Source organism: Lagopus muta, chromosome 3, assembly GCF_023343835.1.
Source record: "Lagopus muta isolate bLagMut1 chromosome 3, bLagMut1 primary, whole genome shotgun sequence".
NCBI classification, from domain to species: domain Eukaryota; kingdom Metazoa; phylum Chordata; class Aves; order Galliformes; family Phasianidae; genus Lagopus; species Lagopus muta.
The window spans coordinates 24,462,985-24,484,866 of record NC_064435.1 but is presented as its reverse complement, the minus strand read 5'-3'; the positions used below and the strand labels follow the sequence as shown (position 1 = coordinate 24,484,866).

Sequence of the window (21,882 nt, the reverse complement as noted above, 5' to 3'; positions counted from 1 at the left end):
AAAACAGTCATCAGTTAACTTATCAGCCTGTACAGAACATTAAAAGTGATAAATAAGTGCCAGATTTTAATGAAGTGACAAAGCTCTAAGCTGCTTCTTTACATGATTACTTAATGTATCCTACATTGTCTAGTACGTGATTTTGTCCACTGAATATATTATTTATAATTTAACAGGTCATTATGTCTTTAACATAATTGTGGGAATAAAAGCACATAAAACACAAGAATTTCAAAATAAATTTTATAGCTCACATTTACACACACACACACAAAAATGCATTTAAGAATTATGATGGTGTAAATGAACATAAACAGACATATGTGCCATAGGGAGCTGGTACAACAGCATCTGGATTTGTCATGCAGAACTCCCAGTACTACCAAATCCTCACCACTGTGACCACTGGGTGTACCATTCTCTGTATAAGCAGCAGAAAATGGCTCTAGAGACAGAACTCAATAACTAAAGCTCTGGCAATGACGCTTTCTGTTCGCACTGCTGAAGGAGAGCTTCAGAATTCATGCTCTACCAAATTAAAACCAGGCTCAAGATGCTGGCTACTGTTATGATGTGCTTCATGCACCGCTTCTCACATGTTCCTAAGTTAATCATCCAGACACTGTGGACAGAGCATGAGATCGCTGTGGGATTGACCATGCTCAAAGCATCTTTCCTTCTGGGAAGCTCAAGAGCTCAGTATAGGGCTAAGCAGGTATTTCTGTATCAGCCAAATGGAAGCTGAACTGTATGGACAATATCTCGGATAACATGGGACAACAATGTCAGGTTGATGACAAGGTGACAACTACCATACAGAAAGTATGGCTACTATATGAAGATATGACTATGGACTGTATGACATCTTAAGACTCTTTAGCTCCAAGAACTGACAAGCCTGGAGTACCATCTATGCTGGGACGATGCACTTCAAATACAGAAAATGAAATAAGGCAAATAAGATACAAAGAAAGGCTGTGAGAATTATTAGAGACTGAACACAAGCTATGAGGAAAGAACAAATGGACTCCAACAGAGATGACAGCCTGAGAGGTAAAGCAGCATCCAAACATCTCAGAGGCTACTGCAGTGAGACTGGCAATAACCATGAATTAACAGGAAAAATAATGAGATGTAACAGCTGTAGGAAGAACTGGAAAAAGATGTTATAGAAAATCTTTTTAAAGATTGGAATAAATTGCCTAGAGGCAACTAGAGAATCTCCATCGCTAAAACATAGGCAAAGAAGGTATATTGCAGGAATATCACAGCTAGATTTGATCATACATTGGGAAAGAGGGTAGGGGATCTCCCAAAGCCTCTCCTGGTCTATTTTCTGTCTTCAGGGAGACACCTACTATACTGCACTTCCAGCTAGTGCTTTACAGAGTTCCAGATGTAGTTAAAACTATGAGCAGGACTGGACTACAGTTTTATTCTGCATTGATTTTCCTGGGAAAGAGTGAGGTTATACAAAAGGCAAGATTCTCAGACTACATAATTCAATTTAACCTCACTACCTTGAAAATGCATTAATTCAGTGAAATTGGGTAAATTACAACAGATGGGAATCTCACTCAAAATCTATGCCACTGATCATATTTCATCCTCTTCTTTCAACCAACAAGGAACATCAGTCATAGGTCAAAGCCTTATCTTAGGTCAGACTCTTAATTTTCATCCACTTAAGCTTCCATCTTTAAACAGCAGAATTCAGAAACTTCTGTACGCCATCATGAAAATTCTCAGAACAAAAGGTCTCCATTTCTGTGGTCTCCAATACCAGGACACACATTTCTCAATAACTTTGTCTATCCCATCACTTTCATTTTTGAAATATTTAATCACAATTGAGTGTTTGTTTTCCTCTGACACCTCCAGCTGAGACTTGGTGTGAGTTGGCTTGAAGAGGGAAAACAAAAAAAAAAACAAAAAACAAAAAACAAATGGATCCTGACACGTCAAAGATACTACGAACTCTGAAAGGCCATAACACAGTATAAAACATTGTTATATCATCTCTGACAAACTTCCACAGTTTACCAGGATAGGAAGCATGGCTGGCTATGAAAAAAATGCATTTTTAACAAGTTTGTAATCATCACTTACTCCATGGCCCCATGCCAAAGAGAAAAAGAAAAAAAAAAGATGACCACAACCACAATGGAGAAGATTTTGAAAATTCTGCCAAAGACCCATTAGAAGGAAAAAAATACATTGGTTCTTTGGAAATTCCCACAGTGCTTCTAAATGCAGTTCTCCTCAGAAAGATTCAAGTTGTTAAATGTTTCTCATAAAGTTGCACCTATCAGTGAACATTCAAGGCCAAGCCACTGTTAACTCTGTGATGTATACCTGTGTTCATACAAACTAGCAGAGAGAGCTACATCCTGAATACAGAAGCGCAGAAAGTCACACAGAAGAGACATGCAAGCTGGCTGGCCAGGCTTAGTTTAGCAGCTTGGGGCTCTGCCAGAGCTCACATCACAAACTGTCTGATCCTGTGCTGAACACATGGCTCTGGTGCCTCTCTACCACTCACCACTGCAGAGGACAAAGTGCTGCTTTCTAGGAGTTGCCCAGCCAAAAGAAAATTAAACATTAGCTGACATGTACGAACTCAACACCAGCCTAACAAATTGGGTTCGCCTGCATCACAGCATCTGATGCTCAGAGTCAGGTTTGCTGGCACAGTCCTGGTCTCAATGGATTGGTCAGCAGAGATTGAGCCCAGCTGCTTTCAAAATGTCAGGTAAGTGTGATGTTCACATACAACATAAGCTGCTGCAATATAAACAAGCCTTAACACTACACGTCTCGTAAAAGCAGTGTTGGATCAGTTACATACTGCTTTATCTGATCAGATGTCAGCATCTGCTTTCAGCAGAGAACCGAAACATTTGTGCTCCTTCACCATACCCAGCCCCCACCCTGCTAAAAGTGAGGAAGAGCACTGACTGTCAGATCTTTCTGTGGCATTTTATACCAGAGCAGAAAGACAGATGTTTTAATTCCCCCCTCCTACAATCTGGGCAGACAGTCTCTTTGCTAAGCTGCTCACCCTTGCCATTAAAATTGATTTGCACAACAGTAGATTGCAGCCAAAGCAAGTACGGCAGTCATTAAAGAGTAGGCTGCTCACACATGTTTCTGTACTCAGCCAAGTCAACTCCTGATGAATGGGTCATCTTTTGTCAAGCAACTGTAAGGAACTGGTAAAGAAATAATTTGTGGTTCAGGAACAATCATGCTGACAGGTAGGCCTTCTCTTGTCGTTTTGCTTTCTGGCCGCAGCATGCTCTGCTCACTGGTCTTCAACCAATCTCATTGTGATAACAGAAAATAATGACCATGTCCTTGTCGGTCACAAAAGCTTATGCTGAGAAAATCTTGGAAAATCTTGAAAAGTAAATGTGCAGATACTGATGGCAATTAAATCAAATGGAACTCTAACACAAGCAAAGGACAATGATTCAGAAAGGAATTATTGGGTCAGAAGTGAAAACTTTACTATGTAACATGGCGATGCTCAGCACATTGCAGAACACTTCTTAAAATTCAAGATGCTCCCCAAAATTACACCTCTTCTTATTGGTCTTCTCACTGCCTTCAGTGACCTTTACTTAGCTCTGGTCTGCTCAACACATCAATGTTCTCTTGCACTCATGGAGGTCACTTTTTCAGGTTTCACATATATACACACATACTTTTCTACGCGAGATCTCTAAAAGTTCTTGCATGAGGACACTACGTATTACCTTCATATGGCAATCATTAAAAAAATCTAGTCTTAGTCCTAGAAATGGCTTCAGGCTGTAGAGAAGACAGCAAGAGAAATCATGCTACAAAGTCCTCAGAGCAAAGCAGCTCCAGGAAGCCTCAGCTAGATCCATGTTGCATTTTACTAAATAACAAATGAAGCTGTAAGGGAGAAATCTTGAGAACAGACAGGGAGTGGCTGTAGCAGATGAAATTTATATCAGAAACATTAGAAATGTGGAGCCAAATTCCCGTCTCCTTCCATAGTTTCCAGAGCCAAAAGAACAAATTACACCCGTGGGAGAAATATGCTGTCAGGAGCTGCATGGAGGTTATGTAGCAGCCTATATTGAGCTCTCTTGTTGACTTTGCTGTAATATCCCAGGCAAGGATAAGAAATGAGGAGCAATGCTTTGTCTTCCTCTATGCTCAGTAGCTGCTGCTACAGCACCCTCATATCTGAAACCAGAGATAGCTCTTGAAATACATACTTACAATGTACTGCTGAAAGTTGTAAACAGTGTTGTAAATAGAAAACTTTATAGAGATTTCCAACCTAGACAAATGAGGAGGGATAGTCACAAAGAGATTGAAAGATAATGAACAGCAAAGCAAAAGTGAAGTTTTACTCCTCAACCTCATTGAACACAAGGTCTCAACTCCAAAGGAACAATTCTCAAACATTGGCAGAATAACCTCCTGTCCTGAAAGATGAAGGAAAAGGCCAGTCCATTTTTAGATGTGTTATCCAAAAAAAGAGCTAGCCAAAGGTAATAGGTAGTTGTAGGAAGCAGTGTCCTAAGTGGGTGGAGTTTGGCATAACTGGAGGCTGAGAAGGAACAAATAAAAACTGACCAGGCACATCTAGCTATTAGCTGTCAAGTAAGTACCACTGTCACCTGCCTTAAAATTAACCAAACATCTGTAAACATGTACTGAGATCTATTAAAACTTGCATTTGGCATCTCAAAACAACCATACTGATGTGCTGCTCATGACCACAGAGGTGAAAGCTGCAGGACAAAGCCACCAACCTCACTTGAAATTGGTCTTAATTATGTAGATTGGTCTAGGTCCAGAAGGCTTCTATCTTCCCTGAATATAAACAGTTACAGAACATTTGTAACCCTCTGAGCCACATTTCATTAAAGTGAAATTATAAGAACTATTTGCCCCTTTTTAATTTCTACTTTCAAGAAGTGAGCAACTTCATAAGCAATTCTTGCTTATGTAAAGATGTCTGTTGTCACACAGCTTTCTCCAGAGGTACAACTGATCAGGAGCAAATCACAGCATACAAACTCTCCAATCTGGGTGTCTACTTGTGGAAGAATGGGCTGTATGTACTGGCACATAAGGTCTTCATCTGTCTTGCCTACACTACATCAGTTCACTAAACAGATTTAATTTACAATTTCCTCTTAGGCATTTACCTTTGGAATTTTGGTTTTGATAACAGGAATCTCTTGTATGCATACACATATAAAATGGCAGGTCTTTAATGATGCTAAGTCAGACAATTGCCCCTTCAATGAACACAGAGTAGGAAAAATGTCCTTGAATATCTTAGATACAAAATGCCAATAAATTGAATTTATGTCTCATTTAATCTGCAATGGAACAGTTAGTGCTTTAAAGGGTACATACGCTTCTCCTGGTCCCTTTCTTCCTGACAAACTTTCAGATGCTGAAAATCAATTCCTTTTGTCTCCTCATTATTCATCTGCTACACATTAAGGAGAACTTTGGGCATTCAGTGATCCCACAATGGTCTTTCATCTCCAGAGAAGCCTGGTATGAATTAAAATCTTACGCTCTCACAAATTATGGATGCATACTGCAGCATGCCACTGGCTTATCTGCTCATGACTTCTGCCAGTTTTCTCAGCATGCTGCAGCTACCTCATCTGCATCTTTCAACTTAAGTGACTCTTCTACAGTGCTGTCCATGCAGTCCAGGAAAAGTGCTTTGACATGTCCCCATACAGTGGGTACTGCTATCTATTCTCCTTCCAACTGTAGCTTCACTACAGCCAAGAGCCTAGTACAAGAACAAGAAACAGTTAACAAAAGTAACATTCTTTGATTTGATGACTGCACAGAAGTAACATTTTACTGATGTAGTTTCTGTCATGTCTGTTTTTTAAGGGCAGTTTGAACTTAGGAAATTATTTATTGTCATCTGCAATAGACATAAAATTCTGCAACACTGATAAAACACACCCTGGTCTTTTGCTCTCAGCTTCCTGCTATTGGTGCTGATGTTTGTCCACTTCTCAACTCTCTATATCCTGCAGTCAAATTAACACAATCAAATTAAGGAAACACTTGTAAATCCACATTCACATGCTGTCCTACAGGAACCATCATCCTTTGCAAATAGCTTCCGTAGCCATTGCCCTCCCCTGACAAGCTTTTAACCACCTTGCTCTACAACCACCTTAATCATCTCTTAATTAATTAATTAATCTCTTAAATTACTGTTTCTTTACTATTTCAGTGTGAAACATTTTCCACCAAACCATCTTGTTATCTATTCCATATCAGCACTTTGAAGAGCTTTAAAGTAAAGGTAGTGAGAAGCTAAATTAGAGGAGAAAGGTGCGCAATATCTAACACTAAATATCAGTTAAAAGGTGACACTGCAGCCCAAGTCCAGTAGCTATTTTGAGCAGATATTACCAAGAAAATTTGGGGTTCAGCATCTGCCTGTAATACATGCCCAAAGCAAATGAGCAAATAATTCATCGCGGGAACTGAATCCTGGTACCACATGAATTGTCTGTGCCAGCTGGATTACAGCTAGCTCAAATACACCTAAGGTTTGCAGCCACTTGTCATCCTGATTCCTGCTCCAGGTTACTGCACAGATCCTATTTTCCACTGGCATCACAATGGTTTGCAATTCTTTGAACTCAAAGACATTAAAATACTTGAGAGAATGGAAGACAAAGACATGTTCTCTGCCTTTCCGTAGAGCAGCTGTTAGTAATTTTTCATTAGATGAGGCAAAGCAGGTTCAAGTCCTGACAAAAGCAACCTCCTAGCACGGGGCTGCTAGCTGGTGAAAGCATTTAGAGAGGTGGCCATCCAGCAAAGACCTTACTTACCTCACTTGAATCCTCTTGCTGATTGATAACAGCTAGTGCATCCTCTGCAGCCTGGCGCTTGGCTTCGGCAACGGTGCGCTCCATCTTGGCTCTCTCGGAAGTGATCATGTCATGAGCCTTCCGCTCAGCCTCTGACACTGCCTTCTGCAACTCTGCCATTGCCTGACGTTTTACTTCATTGACAGCTTCCTCTGTAAATGAAGGAAGAAATCCTTGTCAACACAGGATCTTTAGTGCAGGGCTATGCAGGACTAAATCATGAGACGCATCATGTCTTCGTGTTTAGCAGGGTGAAAGTGAACCTGGTTCCTTGCGACTCTTCAAGACTACCCAGATGCTTTACTTCTTTACCACCAAAGCTCTCACAAGCCTCTAAAACTCATGGCGGTTCTTGATAATTTTATTAACATATCGTAAGGTTCAGACTTTCTAGGTCTCTGGAGCATTATTTCTGTAATCTTCTGGAACATTTTATTCAGAAAATTGAATCATAGAATCATAGAATGGCTTGGGTTGGAAGGGACCTCAAAGATGCAAGTTCCATCCCCTCTACCACAGGCAGGGCTGACCAGCCAATATTGCTTTTGCAGTACACCAGATCTAAGAATATGTTTGGCAAGAATTATTACGAAAGAAATAATACGACATTTTCAGAATTGTATTACTTAGCTCTGAAAATTACTAGAGGATTAAATCATTAACATTTTTTCTTTTTTCATTTACAGAATAAGTACATGAAACACCCAAGAGTTTATTACAAAATTTTAAATTCTTGGTTTAATATATTTTTCCTGGACACGTACTTTTAAAAGCCAAAATTAAAATTTGTTTAATAACAATCTTTTGATCTACTGATCTCTTCTGTACACTTTTGCAGACCAACATTTGCACTGAAAAGATCATTTTCCGACGCTTGCTGGGCCCTGAGTGCCCTAAAGCCAACATGACTCCAGCACACAATTAACCCTGAGCAGGGACAGACTGCTTCATTACATCCAAAGCTTCATGTTTTTGTAAAATAACAAAGTCACCATGAGCTGTTTCTTCAGTATCTACTAGTGTCATATCTTTTATTCCAGAAAACATGCATTGTCACAAATTAATTATTTGGATTTTGATGAAGGAAGAGTGCAAAGATTTTACTAATGAACAATCTTCTAATTGACAACTAAAACAAGTAATTCCTTTTTTTTTCTAATTAACTGCTCTAATTAACAAGGAAACCATCCTCCTCCTGAATTAGTTTATCTAATTTTCATCTTTATTCAAAGCAAAATGACAATGATTAATTGAAAATTTAATAAGCAGTAATTATTAACTTGGCAAACCTAGTACCAATTAACACTCTATTAAAACTAATTATGACATGTTTCATTCAAGTGTTTGCACTTAATTGTTTCATCCACTTAAAAACCACCTTAATTAAATGTTATGTTTAATTAAAAACATAGATTTCTAATAAAAATGTTTTACCGTAGATTAAAATTTAAGTATTACAACTGTGTTATGGATTTGAGTTGAGGGCTGTATCACATGTATTTGGGTGCTCACACATGTACATACACCTAACTCTTACATACAGGCACTAAGTCAGTAGCTGTCCTGAGTTTTGATGCCTATACCTCTCTGAATTTGTTATTTCAAAAAAGCTGCAACACAAAGTCTCCATTTTCAACAATAACACAAAGTACAACTGCAAAAGAGACTTATTTTCAATCCACACACCCGCTAAAGTTGCATTAATTACAATGAAAGAAGCATTCTATTATTTGATGCCTGTATGGCAGTGAGATATGTGTCAGCTGATTTTTTGGGGTGGGGAAAGGGAGATTAAGAGATAAAACTTATGCCTCTATTTTTATGAGGCTGAAAATATGCCCTTATATTACCCTACCATAACTGTTGTTTAGGGGAAAGCCTCAGGAGAGATAAAAATCATATCCTTCAACCACACAGCCAAGGCTTAATTTACTTTGAATATTCAAGGTGAATTAAAATTCTATCTAAGTGGCAATACAGGACAATAATTTTTGCTTACGATCAAAGCTGCAGCTAGACTAATTGTCTATGCAAATCAGGCAATTTATATTTAAATTATGCATTCCTATTCTAGTCCCACAGGCATGCACAGATCAGCAAAGGGAATTGGTAGGACATTTGCAAGGTGCTTGAATATTTATTACCAACTGCAAACATTCACTGATTGTGAGAAAAGAAATATACACAGGCAAAAATACAGATGCAATTTTATTACCATTTTCATAAAAATGAGGCAACTTAAATACAGACGTTTTGCGTCTATGAACTGCAGTTATTAACAAAGCAAATTTCTTTGAGAAAATCTGTATTCTTGCTGGTATTTACTATGGAAGAGAAATTAGCTTTGTTAGGCATTATGCACTTTCAATATATGATGCAAGCTTAGTCTTACGCTGAGATGTTTGCAGAGCTTAGAAATGCTAGTTTGAACAAGTGTTTTAAACTGGAAGCAGAGTACCCCAACATTTTACAAAGACTTCTAATGTTACAGTTTTAATCCTACCTAGCTACGTTTCTTCAGACCAGATATAGAAATAGAACCGTGTATTTTCACTTCTTTTGCAATGCTTTTGAGTGTATGGAGTATTTATGAGGCCATATCCCAAAGGAAAAGGAATTATACTTTATGCTAAAGTACAAACTACGGATTGGTATTTCCATTACTTTTGACAGCAGAATTCGTGCAATGAAATATCTGAAAGTGAAAGCAAAGAGTTACAGCCTTGTGCTTTTTGGTCACATCATCTCAATATAAACAGACAAAATTTCCCATCATCCATTTTCTCACATCTCCTTGAAAGTTTCCAGTACCTACAGATATCTCATAGGCATAGAACACAGGCTTCATAGCTTCAGATAAGGGCACTAGTGAGACTGACCCTTGACAATAGTCAGAGAGAAGACCAAGAATGAAAGCTTCACAGAATACTGCCACTTTTCCACAGAAAGGAAGAATGATTAGATTCTAACATCTGAAAACACAAATCGAAAAATTTTAAAATCAAACATCTAAGATGCATTTAAGTGCATCTTTCATTTTCTAGGTTGTGCTAAGCAGTCTTGGTATAATTTCTCTAGGTATTTTCAGAATGCAACTAAAATCTTTCAATGTGAATAACACTAACTTATGAAAGAAGCTCCAGGGAGCAGATAGCTTATGTGGAATAGACGTTACTCAACATGATCAGAGGTCCTAGATGTTGACTCAGGAGAAGCACTCAAGTCATCATTCACTGCTGTAACTGTACATGACTCACCAGTCAATTCCCAGCCACTTCTCTTGTATCATGGGCATACTAGATCTACATCATGACAAAAGGGGAAGTGATGGACAGGGATGAGGTACTGTGTCAACCATGACATCTGCATCATCTCCTTCTCTGGGTGAGCAGAGTAAAGAAGGCCACTGGGAGTTGGTATCAGAAATACCCTGAAAAATGTTTATTGCCTTTGTATGAGAGAACATGGTCACTCCGTGCCTGTTTGCTAATTCCAGCACTTCCCTGTGGACTGTGACTAGCAGTAGGTCCTTATGTGTGATGGTGGATGGCTGAAAGACAGTCTCCTCATCAGACCAAAAGCAGCTAAAACAGCAACCCACAAAGGTCTGGAAACACCTCAGTATCTGACAAAGAGAAACATTTCCAGAGGGCAAATCATCTAATCTATGATCTGACTGATCCCCTTCACATGCCTGCCTTACTCTTGACTAGTAAGGGCACTGAGAACTTGTCTTGAACTCTTCATCTGAATAACTATTATTCAATGACATTAATCAGGACACTGACAATTTTCCACTGATGAAACTGAATTGGATTCACATGGTTTTAATTTACAAGGTGTTAGATACTACATACTTGTTTCAGCATCACAGAAGTACATGCTTCACTTAGTATATTTAATGAATCAGACTCTAAAAGTTTAAATTGAATCTGTTTTTCAATTATTTGCTGGTTTTTGAGGGTTGCTTATAAACTGTTTTTATGCCAAATTCTTTCAATTCAATGGACTCAGCTTCCCAATCAGACATTTGCACTTAACTCAGCTGTCTACACTTTGGTCTTTATGGTCATTTGAGACACCAAGATATCCACACTGAACTTGCAGCAATGACTCATGAGAGATTTGCAGACTTCTAGACTGGCAGTAGCAGCCATGCCAGGAAACTGAACAGCACCTCAAATGGCAATAGAGACTCAGCCCACAGACCTGAATTGTGCTTTTACTTCCTTGAACTGATTCTGAACCTCCAACTTCAAGCACAGCCTTTTGAAAATGAATGTCAATGATTTAGTGAAAGCAGTATGCTTTCTGGTATGTTACTGATAGATGTATACATATATACATGTAGATGTATAAATATATAGATGTATATATATATATCAGGTCAGACTTCTTTTATTCTCCAGTTCACAGACATACTTACTAAAGGGAATCTGACTGAACGCCACAACAGAAATAGGACCAAAGAAACTTTTAAAACTTTGTTTTAAAATAACTGATGATACAAATGTTCACAAGATGACACATCACAGCTCCTTTAAAATGCTATCTCTGGATAAACACAACATGAATGCACATCCAATTTTACATGTCAGGCCAAAAGCTTCCATTAAACTTCTATTGCTAGCTTATGAAGAAATTTCTTCTATGGTTCTGCAACTAGGAGTCAAAAATAACCTGAAACACTAAGAAACATTAAAACCCAGTTATTTCAAGAAAAACCAAATTCCTGAAATTCCAATGAATAATGCTTCTCTATGAGGATTCCTGGAACTGCATATTTTTTTCTTATTTTTCAGCTACAATGTTAACATGAACATGGCAAAACAAACTATGAAAAATATTTGGGCCATAAAACAGCATTAAGTTACAAAGCTACATAATCCTTGGACAAAAGAAGAATTTGTAAATAGTTATTTTTCACAGAAACGGCAATGTTTCCAAAAGAACTAATTAACACACTGACAAATGTTAACTGTTAGTGATGAATCTGCATTATATTAACAACACAACCTCTTGTCTGATGTGACAATATGCCAGCAAAACATTCGTACATGTGTGTCCTGTATCGTGTCTAAAATACACCAAGCAATTAAAGGGTGTTTGATCAGAAAGCATTGGAACTGCTACATATTTGCCATTTAATCATTAACTGCTGCGCAGAAAGTTTCAGTACATGGTTGTAGAGGTGTTCAAAAGATATCTTTGTCACTCTGTGTGCGTGTGTAAGCATAAGTGAGAGTACATGCTCAACTACCTAGATTTCGTTCAACTAACTCCTGGCCCCTCTGAAAACAAAGATGCTCTGATAGTGATGGTGAGAGAGTAAAGGCTTCTCTTTAGTAGCCTAGCAGGATCCTTGCCAGGAGACTCCTTGGCTCAGGCAGAATTTCTGCGTGTTTAAACAAATTCTTCACATCCACATCTGCCCATGTTGCTTTCAACTTCAAGGAAGACATGAATGTCCATGTAACCACTGGGAGCATTTATGGAGACAATCTTGCTTGACTCCTTGAACACCTAGCAGGAGCATGAGCCCAGGCTTCACTTAGGGCTAATTGTCACAAAATCTTACTAGAAGAACAGCCACACTACAGCTCCTTTGGGAATATACTCTGTAGGGAATTCTCACATTAAATAGGTGAGAACCCTAAAATTGGGGGGAGGGGGGAAGAGAGGAAAGTCACAAAAAAAATTTTTTTAAATTATTGTCATGTTAAAACTTTAGCATATCGAGTTCTAGCCTGAAACCTTTATAATTCTCGAAAATAGGAGTCCATGATGGAAGCAGCAATAGTTCCTTAACTACAGCAGCAGATGCTTCCATTATGAAGATTATTTCATGTTCTGATCGGTTCCAGTTTAAGATTATTAAATACAATTTCTTCTTGTTACTAGTAAGCCCCTTTTTTTTTTTTTTATTCCTCACATCAGTGTGTTAACAACTGCACACAGCTGCCAGAATACCAAGCTCTTGTTTTTAAACAGTTCTTACCAGCTTTCTTCCAGATCTCCTCTGGCACGTATCCAGATGCAGGCCTGTGAAGGAATTCCCGATGCGATTCTACAGGAGGAGAGAGGGGGAGGAGGGGGAAAAAGAAAGAGCATGGTAAGGAACACATGGGGATTGAACCAGACTCCAAGAAACACCTTTTCCCATTCCCTGTTGCTCAGGAAAAACTGCATGGAGTTTTTCTTTATGCAGAATAAGCAGGACACTGCGACAGTCACTCAGGAATGCCACACAGACTGGATTGATGTTTAGGGCTCCAGTGTCTCATCTTAAGCCAAGCTGAGACTTGTTGGCTTTATTTTTATCCTGCAGTTTCAAGTCATCCCTGTATGACAGCTTTTAAAGCTGGCTTTGAGAGACTGACTGAGAGGTGACATGCTTCATCCTTTGTAATTACGCTTAGAAAAGAAAGAAGAAAGCGCAAGCAGCCTGTGCTTGGCACTTCTGGCTTTGCACACACAGGCTGGCTGCTGACGGCTAAGATAAAAAGCAAGATGTCAATCCCATCATCAGTGAGTGATCTGCAGAGAAAGGAGGTGTGTTTCTGTATGCTCAGAGCTATGCTTTCCTGTCTCTGACCCGTGTGGGGAACTGCAGCCGCACAAGTTTGAAAAACAGAGCCTTTAACTTTAGGTTAAGCTCCCACATGCATCCACCACGCAGCCTCACAGGAGCACAGAACTCACCCACATATTTCCATCACATTTTGACAGTCCTTGCCCCCCTCCTCTCCTTCTTCCAAGGGTTTAACCTCTGCGCCTGAGCCTAAGAACTCTGAAATCAGCAAGATCCCGTCCACACTGACTTCAAAGCCACAGGATCAGACAAGGCAGAAAAAAAACCCCTCACTTTGACCTGAAATTCAGCACACAGATCCACAGCAGATGAAAGCTGCTCTTTTCAAATATGGTTTCAAATATAATTTTTAAAATGATCAACTGTATGTTGAAGTAACGCAGGAGAAATGTTTCTAAAAATATTTATATTTACAATGCACATTATTGCCTGTGTGATAGAACTCAATTGTCGCAATAAGTTTTTTCACATCAGAAAGGTTTTGCATCTTTGAAGAGATTTTGCTTGAAATTAAGCATCCTTTATAATGTCTGAGTTTGACAAAAATGCACACATAATTCTTTTTAATTTTTACTGAGTATATTCATTTTAGTATATTAAATTCATTCTAAGATATCTTGTCAGAAATTAGTCCTTTGATGATAATGGTTAACCACTGGGTTTAGCAAATTGGGTTTTTTATCCCTTTATATGGGCATGCAGTACTGTTTATATACAGTAGGGTACAGAAACTTGAAAAAACACATTTAGAAGCTGATGTTTGATCCTGCGGCTGGCTACCAGAGATGGGAGTGATGGGGCAGGTTCAGCAGGCAGGCAGCAGGGAATCCCGCTCCCTGCCTGCTGCTCCACAGACACAGTTTCCAGCATAGGAATTTGCAGACTCCAACAGGGCAGACTGCAGTTTCCCATCTGACAGGCAGCTGAGTGGATTTCCCCAGATCTTCTGTTTATCTCTAAAAATGAATTTTTATGGGCAGAATTTCACACCTCTCAAACACGAAACAACTGGGGGGGGGCACAGGGGGGGAGAGAGGGGGGGTGGTACTTAAAGTTGTGTGCAAGAATAGCTAACTATGTACGTTGGTTCAATTGACGTGGTAGAGGACGTCAGCCCGTGCTGGAAACATGCAAATAATTGGTATCAGTTGGCCCATGTGATACTTGAGACTACAAATACAATTGTGTACACTTCTCCTGTCCTTTGGAGGTGTTAAGGCTTATGGGAACAGTGCCAGTTCAGCCAGTGACAGAGTAGGCAGAAGAAAGCTCAGGAAAACTGAAGGTGAAAAAATGAAAACACTCTTATTTGCTTTCCTGCACTAAACACAAGACACGGCCAGAGTCCAAATGTGGCAGAACAAAAGGTTGTTGTGTTTGCATCATGTGTTTTGTGCTGAATTTTCCTTTCTGTGATTTAAGGTACTAACCATTGCGGGGGAATCACAGCCTTGATTCAAGCCCTCCACCACCACAGTATTAAAAATCATAGAATCATACAATCGCTCAGGTTGGGAAAGACCTTAAAGATCATTAAGTCCAATCATGACCTAACCATGCTACCCTAACTCTAACAACCCTCCGCTAGATTGTGTCCCTGAGCAGCACATCCAAACAGTTTTTAAACACATCCAGGGATGGTGACTCAACCACCTCCATGGGGAGCCTATTGCAGTGCTTAACAACCCTTTCTGTAAAGAAGTTTTTCCCCATATCCAACCTAGACTTACCCTGGCAATGGAGAGATGTGGAGCTGATTTTTCAGTACACATGACTTTCCAAAAATGGAATCCAATGACATAAATGACCAGATTGCCAGCTAATTGTTAAAATTTCCAAAACATAAACATCAATCAAGCTCTTATTCCAACCACAAATTATTTACATGAGGAATGAGATCCTCTGCAAGAAGAATTAAATCAAGAGCTTGTGAGAGACTTTCCCATAGTTTGGAATGGCACACAAGAAAAGACAAGAAGCACTTATGAAGATAATAAAATACATATTTTCCAAGTAAGACAAATATTATTAACATGACTATTGTTTAGTCAGTGGTGATGAGTCCATGAAACAATTTTCTTCTGGGGGTAAAACTACAGGATGTGACCAGAGGATGTAAGTTTTATATATATATATATATATATATATATATATATATATATATATATATATATATATATATATATATATATATATATTTTAAGCTAAGGTGTGCTTCAGATTAAGAAACACAGAACTTAGTAAAAAAACAAAACTTAACAGATTTAGAAGTCTAGCAAATTCCAAACAAAAGCATCACAATCAAGCACAGTCACAAAAAAGCCCAGCAAGGAACATAAAAAGTACATATAAGTAAACATAGCCAGTACTCGCCTACTAAGAATTTAAATGAATTAAAATAAGAGACCTTGAAATTTAAAGTGATTTTGGAACTTTTTTTTTTTTTTTTTTTTTTAATAATTTTAATGTCAAATATATCCTTCAGGAAAAAACGTTGCTGAACTGGCACATAAGAAAAAAGATGAAGATACAAAATTTTCTCTCCATTTTAGCCCTCATACACTACTGCACAGTAGGCAAGGATATATTTTGTAAAATGTTTTTAGTGTATTCTGGATTTTTTAAAAGAAAAAGGAAAACATTCACACACACGCACAAATCCTACAGTCAAGTATGGTGCCAGATTCCATTCCAACTACGGTGCATTAATTCTAAGAGCGTTATGCCCACATGAATCATCAACTGTGAAGTGACTGACCGTGTTTCTGGTGTTCAACCAGTAGGAATTACTTATAGGCTACTTATTTTTGGTGGTTTTAAGATAAAGGTAATTGGTACTAGAAGTAGTGAAAGAGGGAAATGAGAAAAGTATTAAGAGCACAAATAAAAATGGGTCTGGGAAGCAAAGCAGAAGAAAAGCTAGAACCAAAAAAAGGAGATGAAAACATTATAAGAACCAAACCTGGGAAAATAGAACAGAAATACTTAAAAAGCAAATTGTGTTAAAAAAAATCTAATCCATGTTTGGAAAGATGGAATAGAGATGAGTTGAAAATACAAAATAATGGAAGTTTTTGTCACTAGATAATGACATCCAAGTTTATAATCACAAAACAGAAAGAAACGGAGATGAACAGCTCATCATTTGAGGACCTTTTAAGTCAGAAACACAGACTGATTAACATATGAAAAATACAGAGATTTATCTGTATTTATACGTATTATATGTGCAAGTTTTGCTTCATTCTACCCTACAATAAATATAACACAGTTAATGGGACACAGGTAACAAAGAAAAAACCCCTCAGAGCAATAAATATTAAACATTCACCACCCTTTGTTTTTAAGCATCAGGCTCAGAAGTTGAGGTATAAATCTGAAGAAGTGTAATACTAAGTGAAATAACTTTGCTAACTTTGAAGGATATGAGTTTCAAGTATTTGTGTACATCTTTCCTCCTCTGCCCTCCAATACGTTTTTGTGGCTACTGTAACACTCCTTGAACACTCATGAAATTACATTAAAAATATAGTTGTGCTCTCATTTTAAAGGACTAAGAAAAGTAGTGCATTGCTGTATCATCTCCTCCGCTACCCTCAACCAAGATGCAATTTCCAGCAACTAGCAGCAGTAGATACTTTCCTCTTCCATGTCACTTGTGAATTGTTTTGCAGACCACAACAGTGACAAGGGCAGCATAAAGAACAGATAAAAGTTACCCAAAGCAGTCAGAACTGAACATTGAAAATACAAATGCTGCTGGTTTCTGTGGTCGCAGCCCTACCCTGCAGCCTGCAATTCATGCTCCCACAATCCAGCCCAAACCTTCTGTGCAGCTTGTGGATTAAGAGCAATATTTAATAACATCAGTGACCAGTATTACAGGGGCTTTATATCCTAGAATTACAAATCATAAATTTTACTGGGATACTGACAGCATCTCTGTTAGCTCATGTTGAGAATGTGACGCGTATTGCAGCAATGCTGATTATCTGCAAAGGGCAAAGGAAAAGATTTTGTAACTGTGGCACAAACAGACAAATATCAGCAGGAATGCCCTAGTTAACACTGGAAGTACTAGGGTAAGCAACATTTGATACAACATAAACAAACTCTGGAAGGATCAACTATTAAAAGTGTATTAAGAAATGGCTAACCTATCTATTTTTGACAAATTCATATACTTCTGAGAATTGTAGCTTCCTGGGGGCAAATCTTGCACATATTGGCACTCTTAAGTCAGAGATTTCAAACAAAACGAAACAAATTGTAAGATTACCATTCCAATAAATTCACCAAATATCAACTCTGCTGCAAACCTTGTGATGTGTGCCTATACCACTTATCTAGAGCTACAGCTGCACTCAGTAAAGTTACAGATCTTGTTCATAACCCATGATGTCGAAGAACACTCATCTTTAATTTATCCTACTGTGTGCATTTCAGTATACATTCTCTGATATGTGTAATTATTCACTATTAGGACTAAAGTGATTCAGTCCTCTTGCAGTATGCAGTACTGAAATGCTTCAGCAGAAATGGAAGAGTCAGATGATGTATTATTTACTTCATGGACCATCACAGTTCATCAAGTGAATATATATAAAGTATGAGTCATTTTTAGACTTTCATAAACATGTATTATTCAGACTAAAATGAATGGACCTATCTTACCTTCAGTATGCTATCAGAGAATAATGGCATCTTGTAACCTGTTGTAAGTGGCTAATGCATGTATGGGATTCCACTGCACTAAAACTGATAATAAAATATATCATTTGACTTCTTAATTAAAAATATCAACAGGAAAATGCTCATCAGATACCGTGAACCATCAAGCTCAGAATGATTTACAGAGATGTCAAATTAAAAGAAGCATAAAATAGACATTGCAGGAATGGTCTACTGGTTCAAAATGACCAGTATTTTCTTCACGTTCCTTTGGATGCAACCAGCAATTCTAAATTTCAGTTTGGAGTATTTCAGGAAGTGCTATCAATGAAGACCACGACATAATGCTTATGACTTATCACTCCAAATGATGCTATTTTGATCATACACAGAAAGAAACAAAGACACGGATACTGTAGCCATATGGCCCTCCGCCCCCCCTCTCCCCTCACCCCTTGCTAGTGGAGATGACAAGATGGATTTAAAGGGTGGATTACTTCATTTAAAAGTAAGTACAGGAGAGAAACACTGACATTTACAATCCGTGCAGCAAATAGCTATATTTATATGTTGTGGCACTTTAATTAAAATATTGGAGAAATTTTTCAATCCCTCCCTCTTCGCTTCAAAGCTAAAATACAATTCCCTAAGCAGAAGAGCATCAAAACTCACAGGCACCGCTTCAATTTTATTATCCTTCTGAATGTTCACAGTTTTCATTTAGTTAACCAGATTACTTGAGAAAATTATTAAACTTCCATAGTCTCTGTGCACTCTTGTGCTTTGTATTCCAGCTATAAGTGCCCTTCTTATCAATACTTAGGACTGATGTGAATACTACAGTACTGAAGTGATCAAAGTTACATGTCCACAAGTCCAGGGGAGCAGTTTTTAAAGCAATATAAATGAAATGAGGCACATTGAAATTGGAATGGACTGACTCCAACCAGTTAAATTATATCCACAGTGCTGCAGAGATGTCATCGACTCTTTCTAAGCAAACAGACTTTTTTCCAAAAACGGGTTTTTTTCCAACCAAACATAATAATAAAATAGGGATCTGACTGTACTTCTTACCATCATTTCATCTTTTGTGAGTATGGTTGTTATGGCTATCTTTCTTGGACTGCAGATCTCTGAAATTCTGGTGAATGTCCCGAGTTTCAATTTATTGGTGGGAATTATAATAAAAATGCAGTTTCCTTCCACTTCTTTTACATACAAATTATACAAATTATACAAATTATACTTAGAAGCTCTTTTTGCACTGTAGCTTTACTAGGGATGGCTGCCACTGCCTTTCATCCAGGGGTTTCCTCGAATGCTTTTCCTGAAGCTGGAGATGTGACTAGCATTTCAGATGTCATATTTATGAGCCTTTCTTTACGTTACATTTAACGCTATTCGTACAAGCCATTACCTGAATACTTCTTTCTGAGAAGGGCTTCTCTAGGGACTAAGCTTATTAGTGAAGTTGGGAACAGCATTTCCATAGCCTCTCCTTTCACTGACTGAAGCTAATTTTTTTTAGAGCTATTGGCTCAGATCATTTGACAGACACAAAAAAATGGTGTGTTTGTTATCAAGAGACAATAAATATTACAGTAAGAATCCAGAGATTTACAAAAAGGATAATGGAGAAGGCATTAGATTTGGTTTTCTGCTTCTCTATTTACAATTAAGTTACAGATTTCATAAATTATTTTTCAGGGCAAAGGCAAAAAAACAGATTTAAATGAAATACACTTGTGAAACAGCATACATGTACGATTCTGCTACTGACAATGATTTACAATGATTTTAAGTAGATAGCATTTGATATGCATATTTTTAAAAAGATAAATATTACTAAAACAATCATAGTTTGCTGTCCTCTTTGAAATAACAGAGAACAATAAAAAGTATTCACCAAGATGGGACTCTTTATTTCACTTGTCATAAAAGTGAAGGGATGAGGCAAACGCCCACCAACATATTAATAAAATACAGAAAGCCCACAGAATAAAATCTTCTGTTTACACAGTCATCCTAGAATTGTTTTTGGAGGTACTTTGTGTGTGTGACTGTTAAGTCAGCATGGGGTGAACATCCACCTGCTTAGTCTGCTTCTTGTAGTTAAGCACTGAGTTCTGCTGGGCTCAAAGCATGCAGTACACCACCTAGCTCAGACAGCTCTGCACAGAATGCAGCAGTGAACACAAATACATGTGCACGGTTGTGGGCATCACAGATGTTGCTACTTCTTTCTTACATGGAAACCAAGTACAGCCAAGAAATGTCCTTATCTTTATATATTTCTTCATTTCATTGCATCATATAATGGCTTGTGTTGGAAGGGACCTTAAAGGTTATCTAGTTCCAACCTTCCTGCTACAGGCAGGCTTTCTGAAAGGTCCACCCCAACTAGCCTTAAACACCTCCAAGGATGGGGCATACGCAGCTTCTCTGTGTAGCCTGTGCCAGTGCCTCGCTGCCTTCTGAGCCAAGACTTTCCTCCCAGCTTCTAAACTACATCTTCTTTCTTTTAGTTTAAATCCATTCCCCCTGTCATTACACTCCCTTACAGTGAGTCCCATTTCCTTAGAAAAGGAAAATTCCAAGTTAATTCATTTGACCTCAGAATGGTAAAGCCCTTCACTTTAGAGTGCTAACAATCCAGAAGCACCTATAGATTTCCTTAATCAAGTAGATAAGGGGGGGAGAGAGAGTCAGGGTTGGTGCAGTTCTCATTGCTGTGCCAGCCCTGCACGAAGGCTGTCCCTCTGCCCCACCACCCTCAGAAATTTCTGAAAGAAACGCAAATTATCAGGAATCACCACCAAACCCAAACCATACCACCCATAAATGAGGTTATTTGGGCATAGTATTATATATCAATATAATACATAGTTATAGTTAATTTAGTATTCACCAGAGATGAATACTGTATCCCTACTAGGAAAGAATCAGGTGAGCAAATGCAAACCCCATCTAGCATTTAGCTGAGCAGAAACAAGACCAGAAAACAATATTTAATGAGGATACTGTACCTAATGTAACTGGATCTGGATTCACTGGACTCTGCTGTCTGGAATGACTGCTGCTGCTGTTACCACCTTTTTTTAAATCTTCTGCATCACTGTACCGCCGTATCCAGTAATTCAGCTCCTCACGGTCTGCTTCTTGACATCGCCGAAGTACAGTGAGAGATCGCCTAGTTTTTTCCACCATGTCCATTATACAGTTTAACAGCTAGCCACAGCAGAGAGTGGGGCAGAGAAATAAAAAAGAATATTTTATTCATAAATTGACACTACGATAAATGTTTATATGCTCAGTGCTTGGGCTTTAAGAATGAAGGCGTCTCTCTCTGTTTTTCTAAACACACCTGAAAAAATCTAGTCTTAAGAATAATGATTCCTTCTTTAACTCATTATCTTAAACTCCAAAGTTATAGATTCTTGGAAGAAAGGGAAAAGAAGTAAACTGAAAGGACTGTAGTACTATTACCAGTATCACACAGCACCACAAAGGCCTGGTGACATGACCCAGAATTGATGTTTACAAATGTTCTCAAGAGCTAACAATCTCCAATTAACCAGTTCTAAAAGTGACGGCCATGTGTCTCATACTCAGTGCCCACACAGCAGAGTCCTTTCCCCATTTGGTAGTCTGTAATAACTAGGATACTCCAATTTGTATACATATTTGAACAGCAGGCCTAATATGAGC

At 38.3% G+C, this 21,882-nt stretch overlaps 2 protein-coding genes across 7 annotated transcripts in view; both read right to left on the bottom strand.

The window, feature by feature from the left end:
- The window catches only part of RBM12B (RNA binding motif protein 12B), a 1,112,412-nt gene that overhangs the window by 314,139 nt on the left and 776,391 nt on the right, over positions 1–21,882 (bottom strand). The window lies entirely within an intron of this gene.
- RUNX1T1 (RUNX1 partner transcriptional co-repressor 1) overlaps positions 1–21,882 on the bottom strand; it is a 110,762-nt gene that overhangs the window by 5,923 nt on the left and 82,957 nt on the right. For all 6 annotated transcript variants that reach the window (XM_048939619.1, XM_048939620.1, XM_048939621.1 and 3 more), the window contains 3 exons: positions 21,201–21,402; positions 12,907–12,975; positions 6,870–7,060 (listed from right to left, as the gene is read on the bottom strand). In XM_048939619.1, the coding sequence (XP_048795576.1) occupies positions 6,870–7,060; positions 12,907–12,975; positions 21,201–21,402 (462 nt within the window). The remainder of the gene's footprint in view (positions 1–6,869; positions 7,061–12,906; positions 12,976–21,200; positions 21,403–21,882) is intronic.